This window comes from Charadrius vociferus, unplaced genomic scaffold, assembly GCF_000708025.1.
Source record: "Charadrius vociferus isolate BGI_N301 unplaced genomic scaffold, ASM70802v2 scaffold92, whole genome shotgun sequence".
NCBI classification, from domain to species: Eukaryota; Metazoa; Chordata; class Aves; order Charadriiformes; family Charadriidae; genus Charadrius; species Charadrius vociferus.
In genome coordinates this window covers 5,578,624-5,597,037 of record NW_009647874.1, presented here as the reverse complement: position 1 = coordinate 5,597,037, position 18,414 = coordinate 5,578,624, and the positions used below count along the sequence as shown (strand labels likewise).

Here is an 18,414-nt window from a genome sequence, read left to right as displayed (position 1 = left end):
CCCCCCCGCCAGAGCAGGGTCACCTACAGCACGTTGCACAGGATGGTGTCCAGGTGGGTTTTGAATGTCGCTCTTCCACCCTCAAAGTAAAGAAGTTCCTTCTCATGTTTAGATGGAACTTCCTATGTTCAAGTTTGTGCCCATTACCTCTTGTCCTGTCACTGGGCGCCACTGGAATAAGACTGTTCCCATCCCCCTGGCACCCTCCCTTCAAGTATTTATATGCATTGATAAGATCCCCCCTCAGTCTTCTTTTCTCTAGACTAAAAAGACCCAAGTCCCTCAGCCTTTCCTCATAAGAAACATGCTCCAGTCCCCTAATCATCGAAACATACTTGCCAGATGTGTGCTCCATCATACCTCCCCAGTGCAGAGAAGGACAGAAGTTCTTCCGTGTGCCACTCCATTATGCTACTTGAGGCATCCTCTTACAGTGACACACTACGATGTCCATATGGCTCCTTCCTTCCTTGCATGCCTGGGTTTTCTTTGGAAGGAAACTGGGATACTGGCGGGGATAATACATATATACATACAGGGGAACAGTGAGCAGCCTGACTCACATCTTTATTGAGGGCCTGGATCAGTGCTTATGACACACTGCAGATGCCTTTGGGCCCTCAGTGTAGACTCTTTCTGATACAGACGATGATCAGTTGAATTAAATTCACAGTACAGAGATCTGCACTTCTGCTGGGAAAATGCATAGAGGCTTACAGAGCAGAATAAAATAGGAATTAGTGAGCAAGAGCGATGACCCCGGTTAGAATTATGCTGCCCCAAACCATGTGCAACAAGTTGCAGGAAGCAGCCTGTGCAGGTGAATTGAACTTTATTTCCTTGCAACTCATTACCATGCAACAGAAGGGCCAAGGAGACCAGTGACCTCCCTGATTTTTTGAGCTGTCTTCTAGGTTCTGTCTTCTAGGTCATCTGAACCAAAGGGCAAGGTAGGCACTGAAAGGAGAAAGCAACGGTGCTGTGCTCTTCCATTTGCAGCTGCGTGGCTCAATGAGCAGCTGCCCTTGCAGTGCTGAACGTGCCATTGCTCAACCTCTTTCCCACCACATAACACAGAGAAGCATGAATCGCACCACATAATGCTAATGAAGGAAACTCCTCAGTCATCCACAGTTAGTCTACATCAGCCTCGGGGCCGGGGCTGCAGAGCTCTCTTTGAGCTGTGGGGTAGAAGTGATCTGCAGTGTGACCTGCAGTCTCTTCTCCATGTCTCAAAATGCATTATGGACCTTTCTACCTCCATGGCCCAAATTTTCTTCCAGCAGGAGCCAGAGTGCAGCACAGGGGGTTGCATACCGGGGCCTGCAGTTAGAGCAATGACCAGGTGTGCATTCACAGCCAGGGCTGAGAAGCTCTCCCAGCTCCCACATTTCAGACAGACCCTATACATGTTCCAAGTGGAGTTGAAAAAACCTCTGATGTATGATACTGCACTGATAGATCTACCGCTATGTACTGTGTGTGGTCTGATTTCAACTCCTCCGACTACTTTCTGACAGCTAAAACATGTTTGAAAATGGCAGTGGATGGCGAGGATGGGTTTTTCTTTGATCATAAAACTAGCTATGTTAAAAGTGATCCCATGTTAAACTCACTATATGTAATACAAGATTTTTCTCAGGAAGTATTTTAGAAGAAAAATATTTTTTTTTTTGTTAAATGCCTGAACAGTTAACTTACATGCTAGTGATTTGTCATTCGACATTAGGAAAATCCAATTTGTTACACCAGAGAACCGAAACAAAGCCGAGCCACAAGTATTTAACTTGTACTGTATATCTGAATAGTGTGGATTATTTTGAGAGTATAATGAAAAGCCTTTCAATGAATAGCTAATGAAGGAATAAACAGATACCTGTTAAAGTCACATGTGCCTGCCTAATGAATAACCCAGATTATTAAATGCCCGTGATCTTTAGGAATGGAAAAATATGTTATACATCAGTTAGAACTAAACAGAGCCTGTCATTAGAGGGGCTGGATTCCACAGCTGTTTCACACCTCTTCTTTTTGTTTCCTTTTTAACCTCTGTGTGTCAAACTGCTGGGATTGGTTTCTAACGTTAACTGATGTAGTTGGATTCTTGACTGAGGAAGCATTCCTCTAAAATGTATCATTTGGAAAAACTCCTTTTGTCCTCACACCAGGACGTGTGTATACTAGGTGTTGCTCACTGCAGCAAATTGAGGTAGAAACAAGTGTTGCAGCAGGTGAGGGTACCCTGATTCTGATGCTGCAGGCTGCATTGTCCTGCCTGTCATGCTGTTCAGACAGGAGGGGATGGACTCCAAGGAGGTTTCAGCAGTAGGCTGGGAGTCAAGAACGTAGGTTCATGTCCCTGCTCTGCAGCAGATGGCCCTGACCTTGGGCGAGGCTTCTACGCTGTCTGTGCCTCATCTCTGTTTATAAAATAAAGGCAGTAGTGCTCTGTAGGTGTGTTGCTCTCAGACAATCCAGATGTCATTTAATTGGTACCGGGCAGATGCGACATTTTTGCTGGAAAACACTTCCTGTGAAATTCCCATATTCTGTTGGAAAGGACAAGAAAGTTTTCTGGACTGTTTATTTCCTTCTCAGACTGCAAGTGAAGACCTAATTATTTGGTTGATTTCATCAGACTGAGCTGTGAAATAGTCTTCAGGAATGCAGTGAGTTACCGCAGAGTCTTAACTGCCTTTCAGAGAGACTGCAACGATGAGGGAGGCAGTGTATTGCATTACATTTCTAATTATGTTATCGGCATCCTCTTCTTAGATAGTACAGTTCAGTTAAGGCTAGACTTTGTTATCCCCTGATAATGGAATCATTGATTTTTACCGTGAAAGCACAGTATAATATTAAAACCAGATCACTTGAACAAAGTCACCGTGTCCCTCTCCCTCTTAGCCACATTTAACGTACGCAACATTTTTTGCTCTGTATTTTTACTGTTAGCCAAACGCTTAGCGATGTACCAAGAGCCTGATTCTGAGGAAGACGAGGCGGCCCCAAAAGGAGGAACTCTGTCCCAGCGTGACAGCATCTGCAGCCATCAGAGCATCAAAGTAATCCACAGAAGCCAGAGCACCAAAACCCACCGGCGCACGGGTAGCAGAGCCGAAGCAAAAAGAGCAAGCATACTCTCGAAGCACACTGCATTCAGTAGCCCAATGGTAAGTCATGAGAACTAAATGCACAGTGTCCTGTATCTTGTAGTAGAACAATGTCCTGAAAAGGGAAAGGTAAAGAAATCTGTAGCACATTGTGTACCTTTCATAGACTTCATCTTGGCATTTTTTCTTCTGCAGTCACAGCTGTTTGTACAAACACTATCAAGTGTAGGCATAGATCTTATCTAAATACCTTCTGTGTGGGAACAAGCTAAAGGTAAAGACAATCTGAAACCTTTGTTTTAGTTATACCTTGATTTTGAAAAGAAAATGTATGCCTTCCCTTTATCTACAGAAGCTAAGAGTAGCATAAGGTTTGAGGTCAAGGATTCTAATTGCTCTGTGTGAGCCTCTTCTTTTCTCTTTCATCAGAGGATTTTAAAATTAACAAGTGCTGGGCTGGGCACCATGTATTCCAAGTCTTGGACATCGTTGCTATACACCATAGCTTAATTTTTAGTGTCACTCACGATTATCAGTGGATTGCATGCATTGAATTTAAAAAAAAAGAAAAACGTTTCAATTTCAAAACGTTGGTAAATTTATGTACTTAAAACTTTGCTTTGGTTAATTTATTTTATGTCATTGTAATTCTGTAGAAGTTTTACATGACCTGAATGGTCATAAGACAGCAGAGAAGCCAAGTCTTGTCTATCTAGGGATTTTTCATTGTTGCACTATTGACACAAATTCACTCTCAAAACAAATTGCAAACGTAGACAGAAAGGTGCTGTTTGCACTGGTGGAACTTCATGATTTCAGCCAGCAGTAAGCTCTTTTGGTACAATTTGAAGATGCACTTTTTACACATGGGGTTCTGCGATTGCTCAGATTCATCAGCAGCTGAGCATCAGCAGATAAAATTCTACTGAAGAAAGAGCCTTAGGTCGGTTTACCTTTTAATCTTTTGTAGCCCTGCATCCTGCTATCTTAAGAAATACCAGTGTATTTCTCTGACAAGAAATAGAAGAAAGAAGTGGAAAGTGCTGATGAAATCGAGTGGAAAATGCTCTGTGTTTCAATGTAAAACAACACATGAATTACTCTCAAATGTGTTAATGGTTGTTGTTCTCTAACAAACAATCCGAGAGTGTTTCATTTTATTGAGCTGATGTAAGACAGAGCTTTGAACATCATGGCTGTCTAATTTTTCCACACTTTTGGTCTCTGTAGTGTACCACCCTTTAGTAATAGCTAATAAATGTCTTGAATTAGACAGGAAAGAAGAAGTAATATTAGCATGTAACTTGTCTCCTATCCACTACCCCTAAAATAGATGAATATTGCCCCTGTAATTACCTACAGTGAAAAAGCTGACAACACGGTTACTCACATTTCCATTTCTATCAGAAGGCTCATTGTTAACTGTTTATTGTCTAGAATGGGTGTCTTACAGTCCTCTCTACCTCCACTCTGTGGTGTAAGGCCACCGTAAAACTCTTGACATTGACACTGCTTTGGATGCTTTGATTTCTTGTCACTGCTTTGGAAGTTTGCAGAATCACAGATATTAATCACTGCTGTTTGTTACCAGGAGAAGGACATCACACCTGACCCAAGATTGTTAGAAAAGGTGAATGAATGTGCAAAGCACCTGGAGGTCATGAGGAGCCACGAACAGCCATTATCCCATCTGAGTCCAGAACTGTGTGACATTTTTGACTTCTTCATTGCTTTGACTATATGTAATACAGTTGTGGTTACTGCACCAAATCAGCCCCGACAGAAGGTGGGTTAAAGAAGCAGCAAAAAGGGGTTTAAACTTCCTCTGCTTTAGTGCTAATTTATCTTGTAAATTGGCAAAATGAAAACCTCCTGTTCCAGCGAGAAACAACTAGAGCTAGTTGTGAGACAACTCTTAGAACTGCTTTGTGAATGAGCAGGTTTAGCTAAGCATTAGTTAAATGGAGTATGTCAGCTTACCTTCAAGGTAAGATATGCTTTCATCTACAGTTTCAAGATACTTCTGCAACTTTCCCGATTTCTTGCACTGTAACTTAATTCACTTAATAAATGTAAGTATGTATGGAAGCTAATTTGTAACTGTGCAAGAGTTCCCAGAAAAGAATATAAGCTGTCTATGAATATTTTATATGTATGGATTAAATTAAGAAAGGTCTGAGACATTTTTAAAAAGTTTAAAAAGAGTATATACTTGAAAAACATCCTTAAAACTTTCAAATTATGTAAAAGATGCTTCTTAAGCACATTATGAGAAATAATGATCATTACTGCTTAAACCGGTGTCACTGATGAGTGAGAATTTCAGAAACGCAATCCCAAGATGATCTGTAAGACAAAAATATAATGGAATGTAGCATTAAAGCTAGCCAGCAGCTGGAATTTCCATTCTGGAGAAATTTCTGAGAGCTGTTTCTGTTCCAAATTGGAATAAAAAGTGAACTAGTCTGCAAAATGACATGGTTTTGTGCCAGGGAAATATTTAGAGAATGCTCAGTTCTGCTCTTTCAGGAATGCTACACTGTTACACAGTAATTTAATGTATATTACTATGAATATGCTATTACTATGAATAACACTGTATCTGTAAAAAAGATTTAAGTAAACGGAGATGAGTGATAAAACTGAAGCAAAATGCTTTGATGCTGAAAGAAAAGACAGCGGAAATTATTTATTTCGACATGTTCCTATTGAGAATGTTGTCGACATTGGCATATTCTCATAAAACTTTTCTGGTGCCGCACTTGTCAATAGAAAACTCATTCATTAGCTTTTTTTATACTACCTTCACTGAATATACAAAGAATGCCAATGTTTCGTACTAGCGATAGGTTTTAGAATGCACTACTGCTGGTGGTGCAACATCAATAGTCTATCCATTAGTCATATCTGAGGAGGGGAAAGAAGAAAAAAGTATTTTTAACCCAAACATACGTGCTTTCACACAGAGGCACAATTCTGAAGTTCTGGTAGGTTTTTTGCTGTTGAGTCATTTCTGTCCATGTACTTCCCTTTCTCAAAATACAAAAGCCATTACTTTTTGTTTTCAAAGAAATTCTCCTCTTTAGTTGGAGCTGCATAGACTGACTATCAGTGTTGGAATTCTTGTACAGCTTTTCTTTGGGTTTTGTTCATTTGTTTGTTTTTTACTTTTCAAGGTTAGAGATCGATTTGAACTAAAATCTCCAGTAAAAACCATAGAAGACTTCATACGAAGATTCACTCCAAGTCGCTTGACCTCTGGATCTAACAGCAGCAGTTCATCTAGTCTCGCTACAAGCAAATCGATGCACAGATTTGGTTTAAGCGTGCTTTCATCTACATCTACGGATAGCACTTTATTCAAACTGGAAGAGAAGCTGGCGTACTCTGCGCAGATCAATAACAATGGCTACAGCTCCCAGCAAGGCAGGACAGCTGTGGGGAGTGGACCTGAGGAAGGAGAACTCCGTTACGAAGCAGAGAGTCCAGATGAAGCTGCTCTCGTCTATGCAGCAAGGGCATATAACTGTTCTCTGGTTGGAAGGCTGTCTGACCAGGTATCAGTGGAGCTACCTCACCTGGGGACGTTAAGCTTTGAAGTATTACATACATTGGGCTTTGATTCCGTCAGGAAGAGGATGTCAGTAGTCGTCAGACATCCTCTCACAGATGAAATAAATGTTTACACTAAAGGAGCAGATTCAGTTATTATGGATCTTCTTCTACCCTGCTCTTCAGGTACACCTCTTCCTTACCTCTGTGGGAGTGGGGGTGGGAGGGAGGCGGTTCCGGTTAACTACTGAAAAACTCATCATATCTTATTGCCTTCTCCAGCGAGTAGACCTGCCTGCTTTTGTTGTGAATATAGGGAATGGCAGAATGGCAGCCGTCTCTCTTCTTTTATAATACTTTGTTATTATAGCAACTTCTGTGTAACAAGTTATGGGTTCCTCACCTGACAAGAATGAGTTAAATTAATTTCTGTACAAGTTCTTCTACTAGCAAACTTTATTTTGAAGGAATTTCTTGAAACTCTGCCAAAGCAATTTACATTTCTTCAGGAAAGCCTGCCTGGCAGTGGTTGGCTACTTGAGTATTTTATATGAAACGCAAGCACTTCCTGTTGCAGCTCCCCTCTCTGTTTCATTTGTGAACGTTTACATCCTTTTGCCGCAATGTGCGTGCATAACTCAACACATTTATGTTGGTTTGACTATGACGCTGAAGGGCACCGTGAGTCAATCAGCTATCAAAACAGAAATGTTGTGGCAAAAGGAGAGATGCTGTTCAGATGAGAAATCTTGGCGTCAAATATGTGTTTGACTAGCAGGGAATAGACATGTAGCTCTGAACATGGAGTACTTCCCTAAAGCATGGAGAACTTCTCCAGCACCCATATGTCACATGAAGCAGGGACAACATTACATAGCTGCTAATTGTAATCAGTTGGAGTCAAGAAGAACCCTGTAAGCTTTCCGAAGTTAGAGACAGACTGGTTTCAGTTTGCATGAATCAGTTTGCATCTGATTTACTGTATTTTCAACACTGAATTTAATCCAGCATTTAAAGGTTACCCCAGTATGAATGGACAGAGCCCCAAAGTGCTAGAGGTACTTCCCATGTTTCACTAATGCATTGACTTTGTGGTTACTTTGACATTAGTTGGAGTAAACAATTGTGAAAGGCTTATACTGTGTAATTTTAGTTTAATGAAATACAGAAAAATGTTGGCATTAGTTTTCTGTTTACAGCCATATAAATCAAAGCCGAGCCAAAAAAAATTAAGAACAACTTGTCCTTAACTAGCAACAAAGTATTCATTAATAATTTTCCAGTGAAGATCTGATATCACAGAAGGTACATAGAGCATCTGTGGAAACTTGTTTCCCTCCGAAGTACTAACAGAGAATTTGTAGTACTGAGAATTTCTAATAACATACCTAGAAAATAATGTTTGGAAATGAGTTCTCAGAATGCGAACTGAGCATTAAAAAGAAAAGAAAAGATTATTTTATGCCAAGTCTCGAATATTTTGTTACCATATAACAGACTACGTTTGCAGCTGCTGTGTCTGTTCACAGTCAACTCAATGGATCAAGGAATTTTCAGGCAAATTTCAGGCAGATCTGGGACCCACCTGGGTAAAACCAACAAGGCCAGTTAGAAACCAAATGGCGACATTACCAAAGGTGGTGTATGTCAGAGAAGGGGGAGCAAAGTTCCTGAAGATCGGTGCTGACTGTGAGCAGATTCTGTAGGTGGGCAAATACAGCCATTGCACCATCTTTACAGGCAAGCGAATTGAGTGTGGCTTTGCAATTGTGCCCTTTTTTTGTTAGTTTTATAGCCCAAATTGAACTATGAATTTTAGTATATTTTGATTTTGCAAGCAATGTAAAGTGCAGCCACTAGAACCTCATAAGCAGTTTCCTTTGTTTTCTAGCCCTCAAAGCCACTACTGGCTTCAGTAATTCTGTACGTTTCAGCGGATCTGTCTGAAAAACGTTTGACATTTCTCTTCAGCAGCTTCACTCCTGAAACTGAATTTGCAGTCTCTGCCTGCAGTATCCTAATGTCAGTGGTTATTTTGTCAGTTCCTGAGGGAACAGCATCTTTTTCCCATTCCAGGAAGGCATTCCCCAGGTAGAGGGAGCCTCACAAGATTTATTCTGTGGCTATTATCTATGTTGCAGGATCTGTCGGTGGCTTCATCCTGATCTCTGGTTATGGTGGAATGTGATTGTGAGAGGAGATGTAATGCTATGAGAATTCAGGCATTTATCATTTTAAGGAATTGACCAATAAGTGAATCAACATGATGGTTAATCCCAGTGCTCCCTCTTTGCTATCTTAGTGCCTCAGGGACATGTAAATTGTACACCAGTGAAGCATGCATCTTGAGACTTAGTGGTACTTGTGCTCTGAGACTGAAAGACCAAGGCAACACTGTGTCCCTAATCTCCCAACTCTAACATCACGTTGCATGTCCGGGTCCTATCAGACACAAAGGTCCTATTTGTTTGGGAAGAAGAGCATTTTAAACTCTGACATGAGGAACAGCCAGAAGCAAATGTATTATGTTGTAGCTTCAGTTGTGTCTTTTAGAAAATCAGAGATCACCATAAGCTTCAAAACTTAAGAAGCATCTGAATTTACTCCATTTGTTCTGCCTGTATATCTAGTTGGGACTGTGAAACCTGACATTTTCTGATAGCATACAGATATTTCCAGAAGCCTTGAAACAATTCCCAAGAGTGTATTGTTTTTACTTTATCTCAAGAGTCACCATGTTCATAAATAAGAAAGTTAGTGTTTGAGTCAACAACCAGCTTGCACAGGAACTGTGAACATAAGTCATTGAGAAAACAATGACTGGGCTGGCTTTCTGCAGCTTGCGATTATGGAAGGAAAGGAAGGAGGCAGAACGCCATGAGCTTTCTATCATTCTTCTGGAGAAGACTTATTTGCTCGTTTTCACTTCCGTGGTACATGTGGTCACACTGTTCAGCATCCCAGCTAAAGAGAATCTCCACAACCAGGTTTTACCTGCAAGAGGTTCCTTCCCTCCTTTTAACTTCTGAGCACAAGATCAACCTCTAGGCAAGATGAGGCACATGAAGAGCTAGATGGGATTTAGCTCTCATTGATATGCTGGTGGAGGAGGGAGATGCAGCCTTCCATGCTGGAATTGAGAATTAGCACGGAAAAAGGTGTGCACATCTCTACTTGTAGAGAATGTTCTTTGTTCATTAAAGGTGGTGGAAGTATTTGACGTTGTGATCACTGCATTAGTGCCTGGGGCACTCAGATTGATCTGAAGTTATTAACAACTCTGAAAGTGATAGAAACAACTTTTGGTGTGTTTAAGCACCTATTCAAGTTCACACCATTTGAAATCAATGAGCGACTGAGATAGCCACTCCCATAAGACAGTTTTATGGGGGATATTCAAGAAATATGGCATTTCTCTCTAGAATAGTAATGTATCACAGTAAACAAGGAAGATTGCTTGCCTACTTTATTCTTTTAAAGTTAAAAGCGCTGACTCACAAATACAAGAAGCCTACAAGGTTTGCTGCAGTATTTCTCCCAGAAAAAAAAATATGTTACACAGCCAAGTTACATACGCCAAAAAGATTATCATGCACAAATAGAAAAGAAGCTAAATGAAACTGTGGTAGGTTGCCAGTTTAGTCTATGCACGTTTCGACTCCCCGTTGCAGCTGAATCTAGCTGTGAGCTGGTTTAGTAGCTTCTGAAGGAGCCTCGTGGTGTGTGTGTTTGAGCCACAAGCTATAATGTAAGAAGGGGCTTTCCAGTTGCAAATAATATTTGTAGGGATGTTCTTCTGGAATAACAAATCTGTATTGAGACTTTTAGAAAATCTATAGTGATAGCATAGGTAATGTTAATAGATAGATGGACAGGCGCTACCAATGTTTACCACACAACCTTAATCAGAGACAGAACTAAAACAAAGGAATGATTGAAATACCACAGTCTTTATGGAGTCCCTTAGGAACAACTGGGTATGTACACTCACAGCTTCACTGACCTAGAGAGGATAAGACAGTCTTTAAAGGTGAGAAAATAGCTACAAAGTGAGTAAAATGTGCCGATAAATGGTTGAGATAACAGAATATTGGGATTCCAGGCTCACAGCTCCTTCCTTCCTGCAACATCAGTACTTGTATGTGTTTGTGCTGGAGCCCCTGAACACCCAGTTAGACACTGTGCTGCTGTATAAATATGAAAGTGCTGATTGCTGTGTAAGTTTATAGACAGACAGATAGATGTGTATATCTGTGGTCACACATAGCAAGATCAAATTGGATATGAATGCACAATGGCAAAATGGGCACCGAAAATTATAAACAGTAAGATATTTGTGTCATCTGATTTAGATACCTATTAAGTGCTAAATGTAAGGGTATAGTGCCCGTGGGTTCTAAGTATGGTCAGTTGAGAGAGGTGAGCACATCCAATGGTGAACTGAGATCATATGGAGTAGGTCTCTTCGGGTGCTCAGACTTCTGGTGATGAGAGGCGTTCACCTGACTCTGTGACTGGTTACTGTGTAAGCACCAGTAATACAAATATTACATTAAAGAACAGCTCCACTTACAAAATTATAATCCTGAAGTAATTCTACACCCCAAAAAAAACATGCAGACTTTGGAAAAAGAAAGTTATATGACATCAAGGAATAGGAAGACCTGCCACAAGGTACTGGTCATTCTTGCTCAGTGGTTCAAATCTAAAAACTTACCAGCTTATACATTTACTTTAGTACTAACCCTGCAATTCATTATTTAAGATTGCTACTACAATACATCGTACATGAACCTGTCTTGATCCTAGATGATAAAAAAGATGCATATCACCTGTTTCTAACTTTTGAAGACATCATTTCAGGTAATGAGATGGAACACAATGTGTTACCATCATATTCATTACTCTTTTTTGATCACAATGTGAGCACATTGAACCAATCCCAGTTAAAGAGAGGAAAGGAACAGATGCTCAGTCCTGATTTTGAGTTCTTACACATGGCTTTAAGTGAAGAGTAAAGCTAAGTGGAAGTTGTGTTGCTGTATTCAAGGTAGAAGCTAGCTGTGAGGTCTGCACAAGTGTAAATTCTCTTCTAATGAAATCACAGTCATACCCAGAACTTCTTGCATTGGCTCAGGCCGATAGGTAGTATCAGTACAGCAGTAACAGAATTACCTTCATCACGTAGATACACAAAACAGAGCACTGTTTCTGGTTCTTTTGAGATACTAACCTTGGTGGAAAAGTGCTGTTTTTAAGTGTCATTTTTCTGCTCAGAATGAGATGTAGAGAAGCATTTGCTAGTAGTGTATTTGAAATCATGCTTCTCTTTCTGACATTATTGTTTGCTGTGAAGATGATCATGATTTCTTAAAGTATTCAGACCAAATGCTTAAGGAGTAAGAAAAAGAAGGTCTTTCTAACATCCACTCAACAATGACTTTTGAAGAGAGAAGACAGAAAAAATAGAACAAAAAGACAAGATTCTTTTTTTCTAAATTGAATGTTTTACTTGAGTTTCCCAGGAGACATCAGCAGCTCTTTAAAAGTATCAGTTCTAAAGTGCCGGTACAGTGAGTACTGTAGACAAGTTTTTATTCTCTGAGGCCATTCAGCTGCTGTTATTTTTCAAGCACTAATTTCTTTTTTTATTTTTATCTAGATGACCCTCGGGGCAAACATCAAAAAAAAATCCAAAGCAAAACCCAGAATTACCTTAATCTGTATGCTGTAGATGGGCTGCGGACCCTCTGTATTGCAAAAAGAGTAAGTAAATGCAGACTCTTAGTTTGCTTTTAAGGAGACTCTCGACAAAGATTACTGAAGGCATTTATTAATTTATTGTTCTTGATTCATAACTTCTTTTTCATTTTATTCAGTAAAGTATGAATGCTTCTGCATCACATTGACTGTGCCCTCACATACTCTTTTTAATAGGTTCTCAGTAAGGAAGAGTATGCCTGTTGGTTAAAAAGTCATTTAGAAGCAGAATCCTCTATTGAAAATCGTGAAGAACTTCTGTTTCAGTCAGCACTGCGGATAGAGAAGAATCTGCATCTGTTAGGTAATGAAATGAGAGCTGGACATGGAATTAAAATGTGTTAAAAATTCTGAAAGCTTGGCTATGAAATCTGTTCTTTCCCTTAAATGGTTTCTGACAGTACAGAAATTGGCTTCTTTTGGACTTTGTCATGGCTGTCATGTGCAGCACCACAAAGGAATGGGATATAATTAACATAACAGACATATCCTGTTTGCCTTGCTCCTGCCATCGTTTTAGCACTAGTGAAATGAGTGGAGTAATACCAGGGATGATTTTGACACAATATCGTAAATGGGAACTGCTGCTCTAAACAGGAGGAGGACTTGGCCCAACCTGTCCACAGAATTTCATTAGCTTAGTGCCACCTCAACATGTCAGAGACTTCTATGATTCCAAGGGTACCAGAGACACTCATAAAGCCAAGCCCATAAACTGCATTTGTGAGAGGCATCAACCCTCATATACATATACATGCACTCAGGGCCTGTATTCTGTGGAAGGGGATTGCAATGCTTCATAATGATGCAGTTAAAATCAGTGTATGTAAAATGTATTCCAAGAACTAAGTCATACTCTTCCTCGGCTGAGTTGAGATGTTGAAAGCACTGAGATTCTAAAATGTATATATATCCACTATTACTCCAAGCATCCAACTGCTTTCTCTGGCAAAGAAACTGGGACAGCCATAACACTGTTGGAGATAACAACCTTTGCTAATTGCCCACATGCCTGTCTCTGGGAGATGAGATCCACCTCACCCAACTTATGATGTATCCGCTGCAGATCTCTAAAGCTCCCCATATAACCAGTAGAGAGACAAAAAAAAGGAAAGTGCAGTTCGTTTGGTCTGTCATAGATACCCGCTTTCGGATGAGATGAGTCACGCCCATGAAGTGTTTGTTTCTCTCTTCTGACTTAAATGGCAGCACAAAGTGACTAATTTGGACCACATTTATCAGGATGATCCCACCATGGTTGCGTGTGTTGGCTCTGGCTGTGCTCTGGAAAAAAAAAAAAAGAAAAGAAAAAAGGTGAAATTGAACTGCAAGACAAATAAGCCAGAAGTAACTACCCATTCAGTTGTTCCCCCAGAACCTCACACTGCGGTTTGTATCTTGCAATGGTCAGTTACGATTAGGTTGTGGGAATAAAAAAGTGAGTCTGGAAAAGGAATATTTTCTCCTTTGTGCACACTTGGATAATAATAGCTTTCCCGACATTGCCCTAAGAATATATTTCCACCTACATGCATGATGCTCAGACTTCAGGTGGACTTCTATTGCTAAAATGTTTTTTTCAAGGAACAACCGTAGGAATAATAAATAGCTGAGAAAAGTTTACTGTGCTTTCCCTGTGTTTCCAGGTAACTTGCCTTTCTGTCACCTTCTCATTCTCTAGTAGTGAGGACTTACATTTCCTCATGCTGAAGGCTCTCTGAAACTCAGTGGAGCACTGATGTATCAGTGGTGACACTGAGCTCGGTCCTGAGCAGCTTTTGCTACAGTATTGGAAAATCTTGTCTCTCTCAATTGATTTATGAAGGCATAGGAACGATACTCAGTCTTTTCTAAACAGGTAGAAAGGTACATTGAAAAAGAACTGTGGCCAGCAGGTCAAGGGAGGTGATTCTGCCCCTCTGCTCCACTCTCTTGAGACCCCACCTGGAGTACTGCATCCAGCTCTGGAGCCCCCAACATAAGGACATGGACCTGCTGGAGCGTGTCCAGAGGAGAGCCACGAGGATGATCTGAGGGCTGGAGCACCTCTCCTGTGAGGAGAGGCTGAGAGAGTTGGGGCTGTTCAGCCTGGAGAAGAGAAGGTTCCAGGGAGATCTTATTGCGGCCTTCCAGTACCTAAAGGGGGCCTACAGGAGAGCTGGGGAAGGACTTTTTACTAGGGCATGTAGTGATAGGACGAGGGGGAATGGATATAAACTGGAAGAGGGCAGGTTTAGATTAAACAGTAGGAAGAAGTTTTTCACTTTGAGGGTGGTAAGGCACTGGAACAGGTTGCCCAGAGAGGTTGTTGAGGCCCCATCCCTGGAGGTGTTCAAGGCCAGGCTGGACGTGGCCTTGGGCAACCTGGTCTAGTGGGAGGTGTCCCTGCCCATGGCAGGGGGGGTGGGACTCGATGGTCTTCAAGGGCCTTTCCAACCTAAACCATTCTATGATTCTATGATGATTCTATGATTCTATGAAAGCGTGAAAAAGCCACATTTTACTTTCACATCATGGCCAACAGATTTATGATTCATTCTCTGCTCATTTGGCAACCAGTGTCTTTCTGCGAGAGCGAAGAGCAGCAATAAGGCAGGAAGAGCTTTATGTCTGCAGCCTAATGTGCTGTTGCCAATTTTTTTTCCTGCTGTCTTTCTCCCTCAAAAGGGAGAAATGTCAGATGACCCAGCCTCTTCCAGTTGAGGAAAGGCAGTTAAGACCCTTCAGAACTGAAACGATCTCCTAGAAGCAACCATATCTTCTCTAGAAACATTCAGAAGAAATGGTGAAGATACAGAGCATAGAGACAATAAGCAAAGATACATCAGCCTTGTGAACCCCTGAGACTAGAAGTGGCATCAGATTGTTTTAAAAGTTTTGAATTCTGGACTTGTTGAATGTTGGTGCAGAGGTTTACCCCAGCTACTTTCCGCTCGTCCTTCTCTGTACCCCAAAAAAGTTGAGACGACTTGCAACCATTGGTACTTTAGCTATTTCCCAATAAAAATGACTGCTGTTTTTAATGTAAAAATCCAAGCTTATCATTTCAGGTGAAATTTCATTTAATGTGGAACATTTTGCTTTTTCTATGTGCTTAGGTGCAACTGGCATTGAAGACCGTTTACAGGATGGTGTTCCAGAAACCATTGCAAACTTGCGCAAAGCTGGCTTGCAGATTTGGGTTCTTACTGGAGACAAGCAAGAAACAGCTGTTAATATTGCATATGCCTGCAAACTACTAGATCACGATGAAGAAATCATCACTTTGAATGCTGAATCACCAGTAAGCAGATCCAATACACAAGTTTACTTGTGAACTATCTTTGCTTTATTTTTAACTTGTACAATTAAGTGTTTGATGGCTTTTTTTTTCCTTTCCCTCTTGTTTTTTTTTTTTCTTCTTTTCCTGCTTCATCCGTAACTTTCAGGTAGGACATGTCTTTGAATACTTTTCAGTGATTCATGCTTCTAGGTCATAGTGTCATGTATCATTAACTTACTGAAGACGTGTTACTGTGTGTAGTGGGTTCCACCATGAACGAAAATATGCCATAGCAGCATAAATGCTTTTCTTTGGTATGCATTCTCAAATCATCCCTAGTTTTGCTTATTGGCGCTAATGGGTGTCCAAAAGCAACTTGTTATTAAACGGGTATTGAGAAAGAAAACAATTGATTACCTATTTAGAATTTGTGCTTTATTTTACACCACTGAAATGTAGTATTTAGATAACTCAGTCATTCATGTTTTCTCAGGTGGCTTTTTCTCTGGAGATAGAAGCAATACTTAAATTTTGATGCTAACACTGAGTCAGAAAACCACATCTACAGTAATGCCTTGCTTCCTAACAGACCTTTTCTAATTCTTCTGAATTACTGATCTTTCCTGTGCTCAACTTGTTGCAAGCAGACAGTCACAAAGAGTTTACTGATATGGTCTAACATACAAGGAACCAGACTGATAGTGCTATAGTCCTTTAATGGGGTGATAAAATTGGATAAAATCTGAAGATCAGCAGAGGAGAGGTAGGCCAGCAGTATCCAGCTCCAATTTCTTTCAAAAAGGAAGAAAAGATAACAGCATTTTCCATTCTTGAGTGTATCAACTGAACTGGTAAATTGATTTTCTGTGATCTTTCTTTTTTGTCATACTTTACTGTAAGACCAGTAGCATTTCATTTTAAATGTTCATATATTCTCAATAACATCCTTTAGCTGAGTACGGCTAGGAGAGAGAATTCATCTTAAATAACTTTTAATTGGCCTTTAACAATGCGTAACTATTTGATCTGCATTGTAGGCATATGCATGGTGTTCATCATCATACTTAACTTGGTACTGATAGTGATTATATAATTTCCCAGCATTATCAGAAGGAACTAAAAGAAATTAGTTGAACATACAATACAGCATGTTAAAGAGGAATTAGATTTTAATCCTTTCGAGTCCTCGTTGCTGTCATATCTTCTGCAAGAATTAAGTGTGTTTAGAGCGAATAGAAAGGAAGATTATTCGAAATTAAAACTTTAACAGTGCATCAAATATAATATACTCCCTGTACTCCTTATGCCTAAATATACAGCAAACACAAACGTTTGAATACATGTTCTTTTCTCTCAAGCATATTTATTTTGATTTTTTTTTCAGGAGACATGCGCTGTCTTGCTGGAACAGTGCCTACAATGCGTAGAGTCTAAATTTTCAAACAACACAATAGAAGAAGCTACTGGAAACATGACTGTTGGGTTCACCCCTCTCTCTCCACCCTCTTCCTCTGTGCTTTCCGGCTTGGGCCTAGTGATTGATGGAAGGACTCTAGCTTATGCCCTGGAACCTACACTAGAAGATAAATTTCTTGCACTAGCCAAGCGATGCCGTTCAGTACTGTGTTGTCGCTCTACCCCACTCCAAAAGAGCATGGTAGTGAAACTGGTCAGAGACAAGCTCAAAGCAATGACCTTGGCAATAGGTAAATATCTCAGTTTAAACTAACCTGGTATATATCGTGCCTTGAGAATTTTGATTTTTTGACTTGCAATAGGACCCTTCCAGCTGCCTCACAACTCAAATAGCCTTCCAGTTTTGTCTGAAAATATGTCAGACAACTCTAATATATTTATTCAAAACCAAGATTGAACTTTGGAGTAGTGGTTGGGATTTCTTCTTACAGAAGATACATAATGGGGACCCAGGTATGCTATGAGGTTTTGGCATGTCCGAACACAGCTGTGAAGAACTGGGTTAGCTGATGCTGTGCAGAATCATTTTGCAATCACTGTATTACACAGAACAAAGCTGTGCTCAGTGTTGTTTCATCCAATCGTGTTTAAACTCAAGCTTCTGCATTTTTCATCACAAGTTGGCCATACAGCATAGGATATGACTTGGCCTTGTCACTATGGACAATGAATTTATGACTGGCATCACGCTAGCACTTACACTTCTTCCCAGCTAATTGCTCCGTTGGTGAAGGGGAGATTTTGTCAGTCACCCTGTTTTAAATTTGGCAGCATCTTCCATGTTTCCATGATTTTTACATAAGTCAAGCAGATCTTCTTTCCCTGTCTTAAGTTTAGGCTCATGTTGCATTAGAAGATACAATTGCAGCATACATTGTCACAAACACAGTAGCTTTCATTTACCTGTCTTGGTTAATCATAGCAGGAACACATATGAGTTGGACCTACCCATGAGAAACTCTAAGTAAATATAATAATTGCCAGACTCCTGTGACATCCACATCACTAAATATGTGCTGATTATAATAATCCTCATGCTCACTATATTATATCTAGCCCAAATATCCCTCCCTCGTACTGAATTTATATCTTTGGCTGAGTGAATGTGGACATAATAATTTGAATATGTTGTCAAAAACTTCTGGGTGGTTAACTTGAATTATCCAGAATGCTTAAAAAGTGGAGACAGGGCAGCTTGTGTTTTCATTCTTTCTGAGCATCTTGAGCCTGGGGGTTGGACTCAAGCTCCTG

At 40.3% G+C, this 18,414-nt stretch overlaps 1 protein-coding gene across 1 annotated transcript in view; it reads left to right on the top strand.

Annotated features, from left to right (window-relative positions):
- Window positions 1–18,414, top strand: part of ATP10A (ATPase, class V, type 10A) — a 126,590-nt gene that overhangs the window by 92,959 nt on the left and 15,217 nt on the right. The window contains exons 10-16 of the mRNA XM_009883133.1: window positions 2,956–3,173; window positions 4,705–4,899; window positions 6,290–6,851; window positions 12,328–12,431; window positions 12,603–12,729; window positions 15,524–15,708; window positions 17,072–17,393. Of these exons, the coding sequence (XP_009881435.1) occupies window positions 2,956–3,173; window positions 4,705–4,899; window positions 6,290–6,851; window positions 12,328–12,431; window positions 12,603–12,729; window positions 15,524–15,708; window positions 17,072–17,393 (1,713 nt within the window). The remainder of the gene's footprint in view (window positions 1–2,955; window positions 3,174–4,704; window positions 4,900–6,289; window positions 6,852–12,327; window positions 12,432–12,602; window positions 12,730–15,523; window positions 15,709–17,071; window positions 17,394–18,414) is intronic.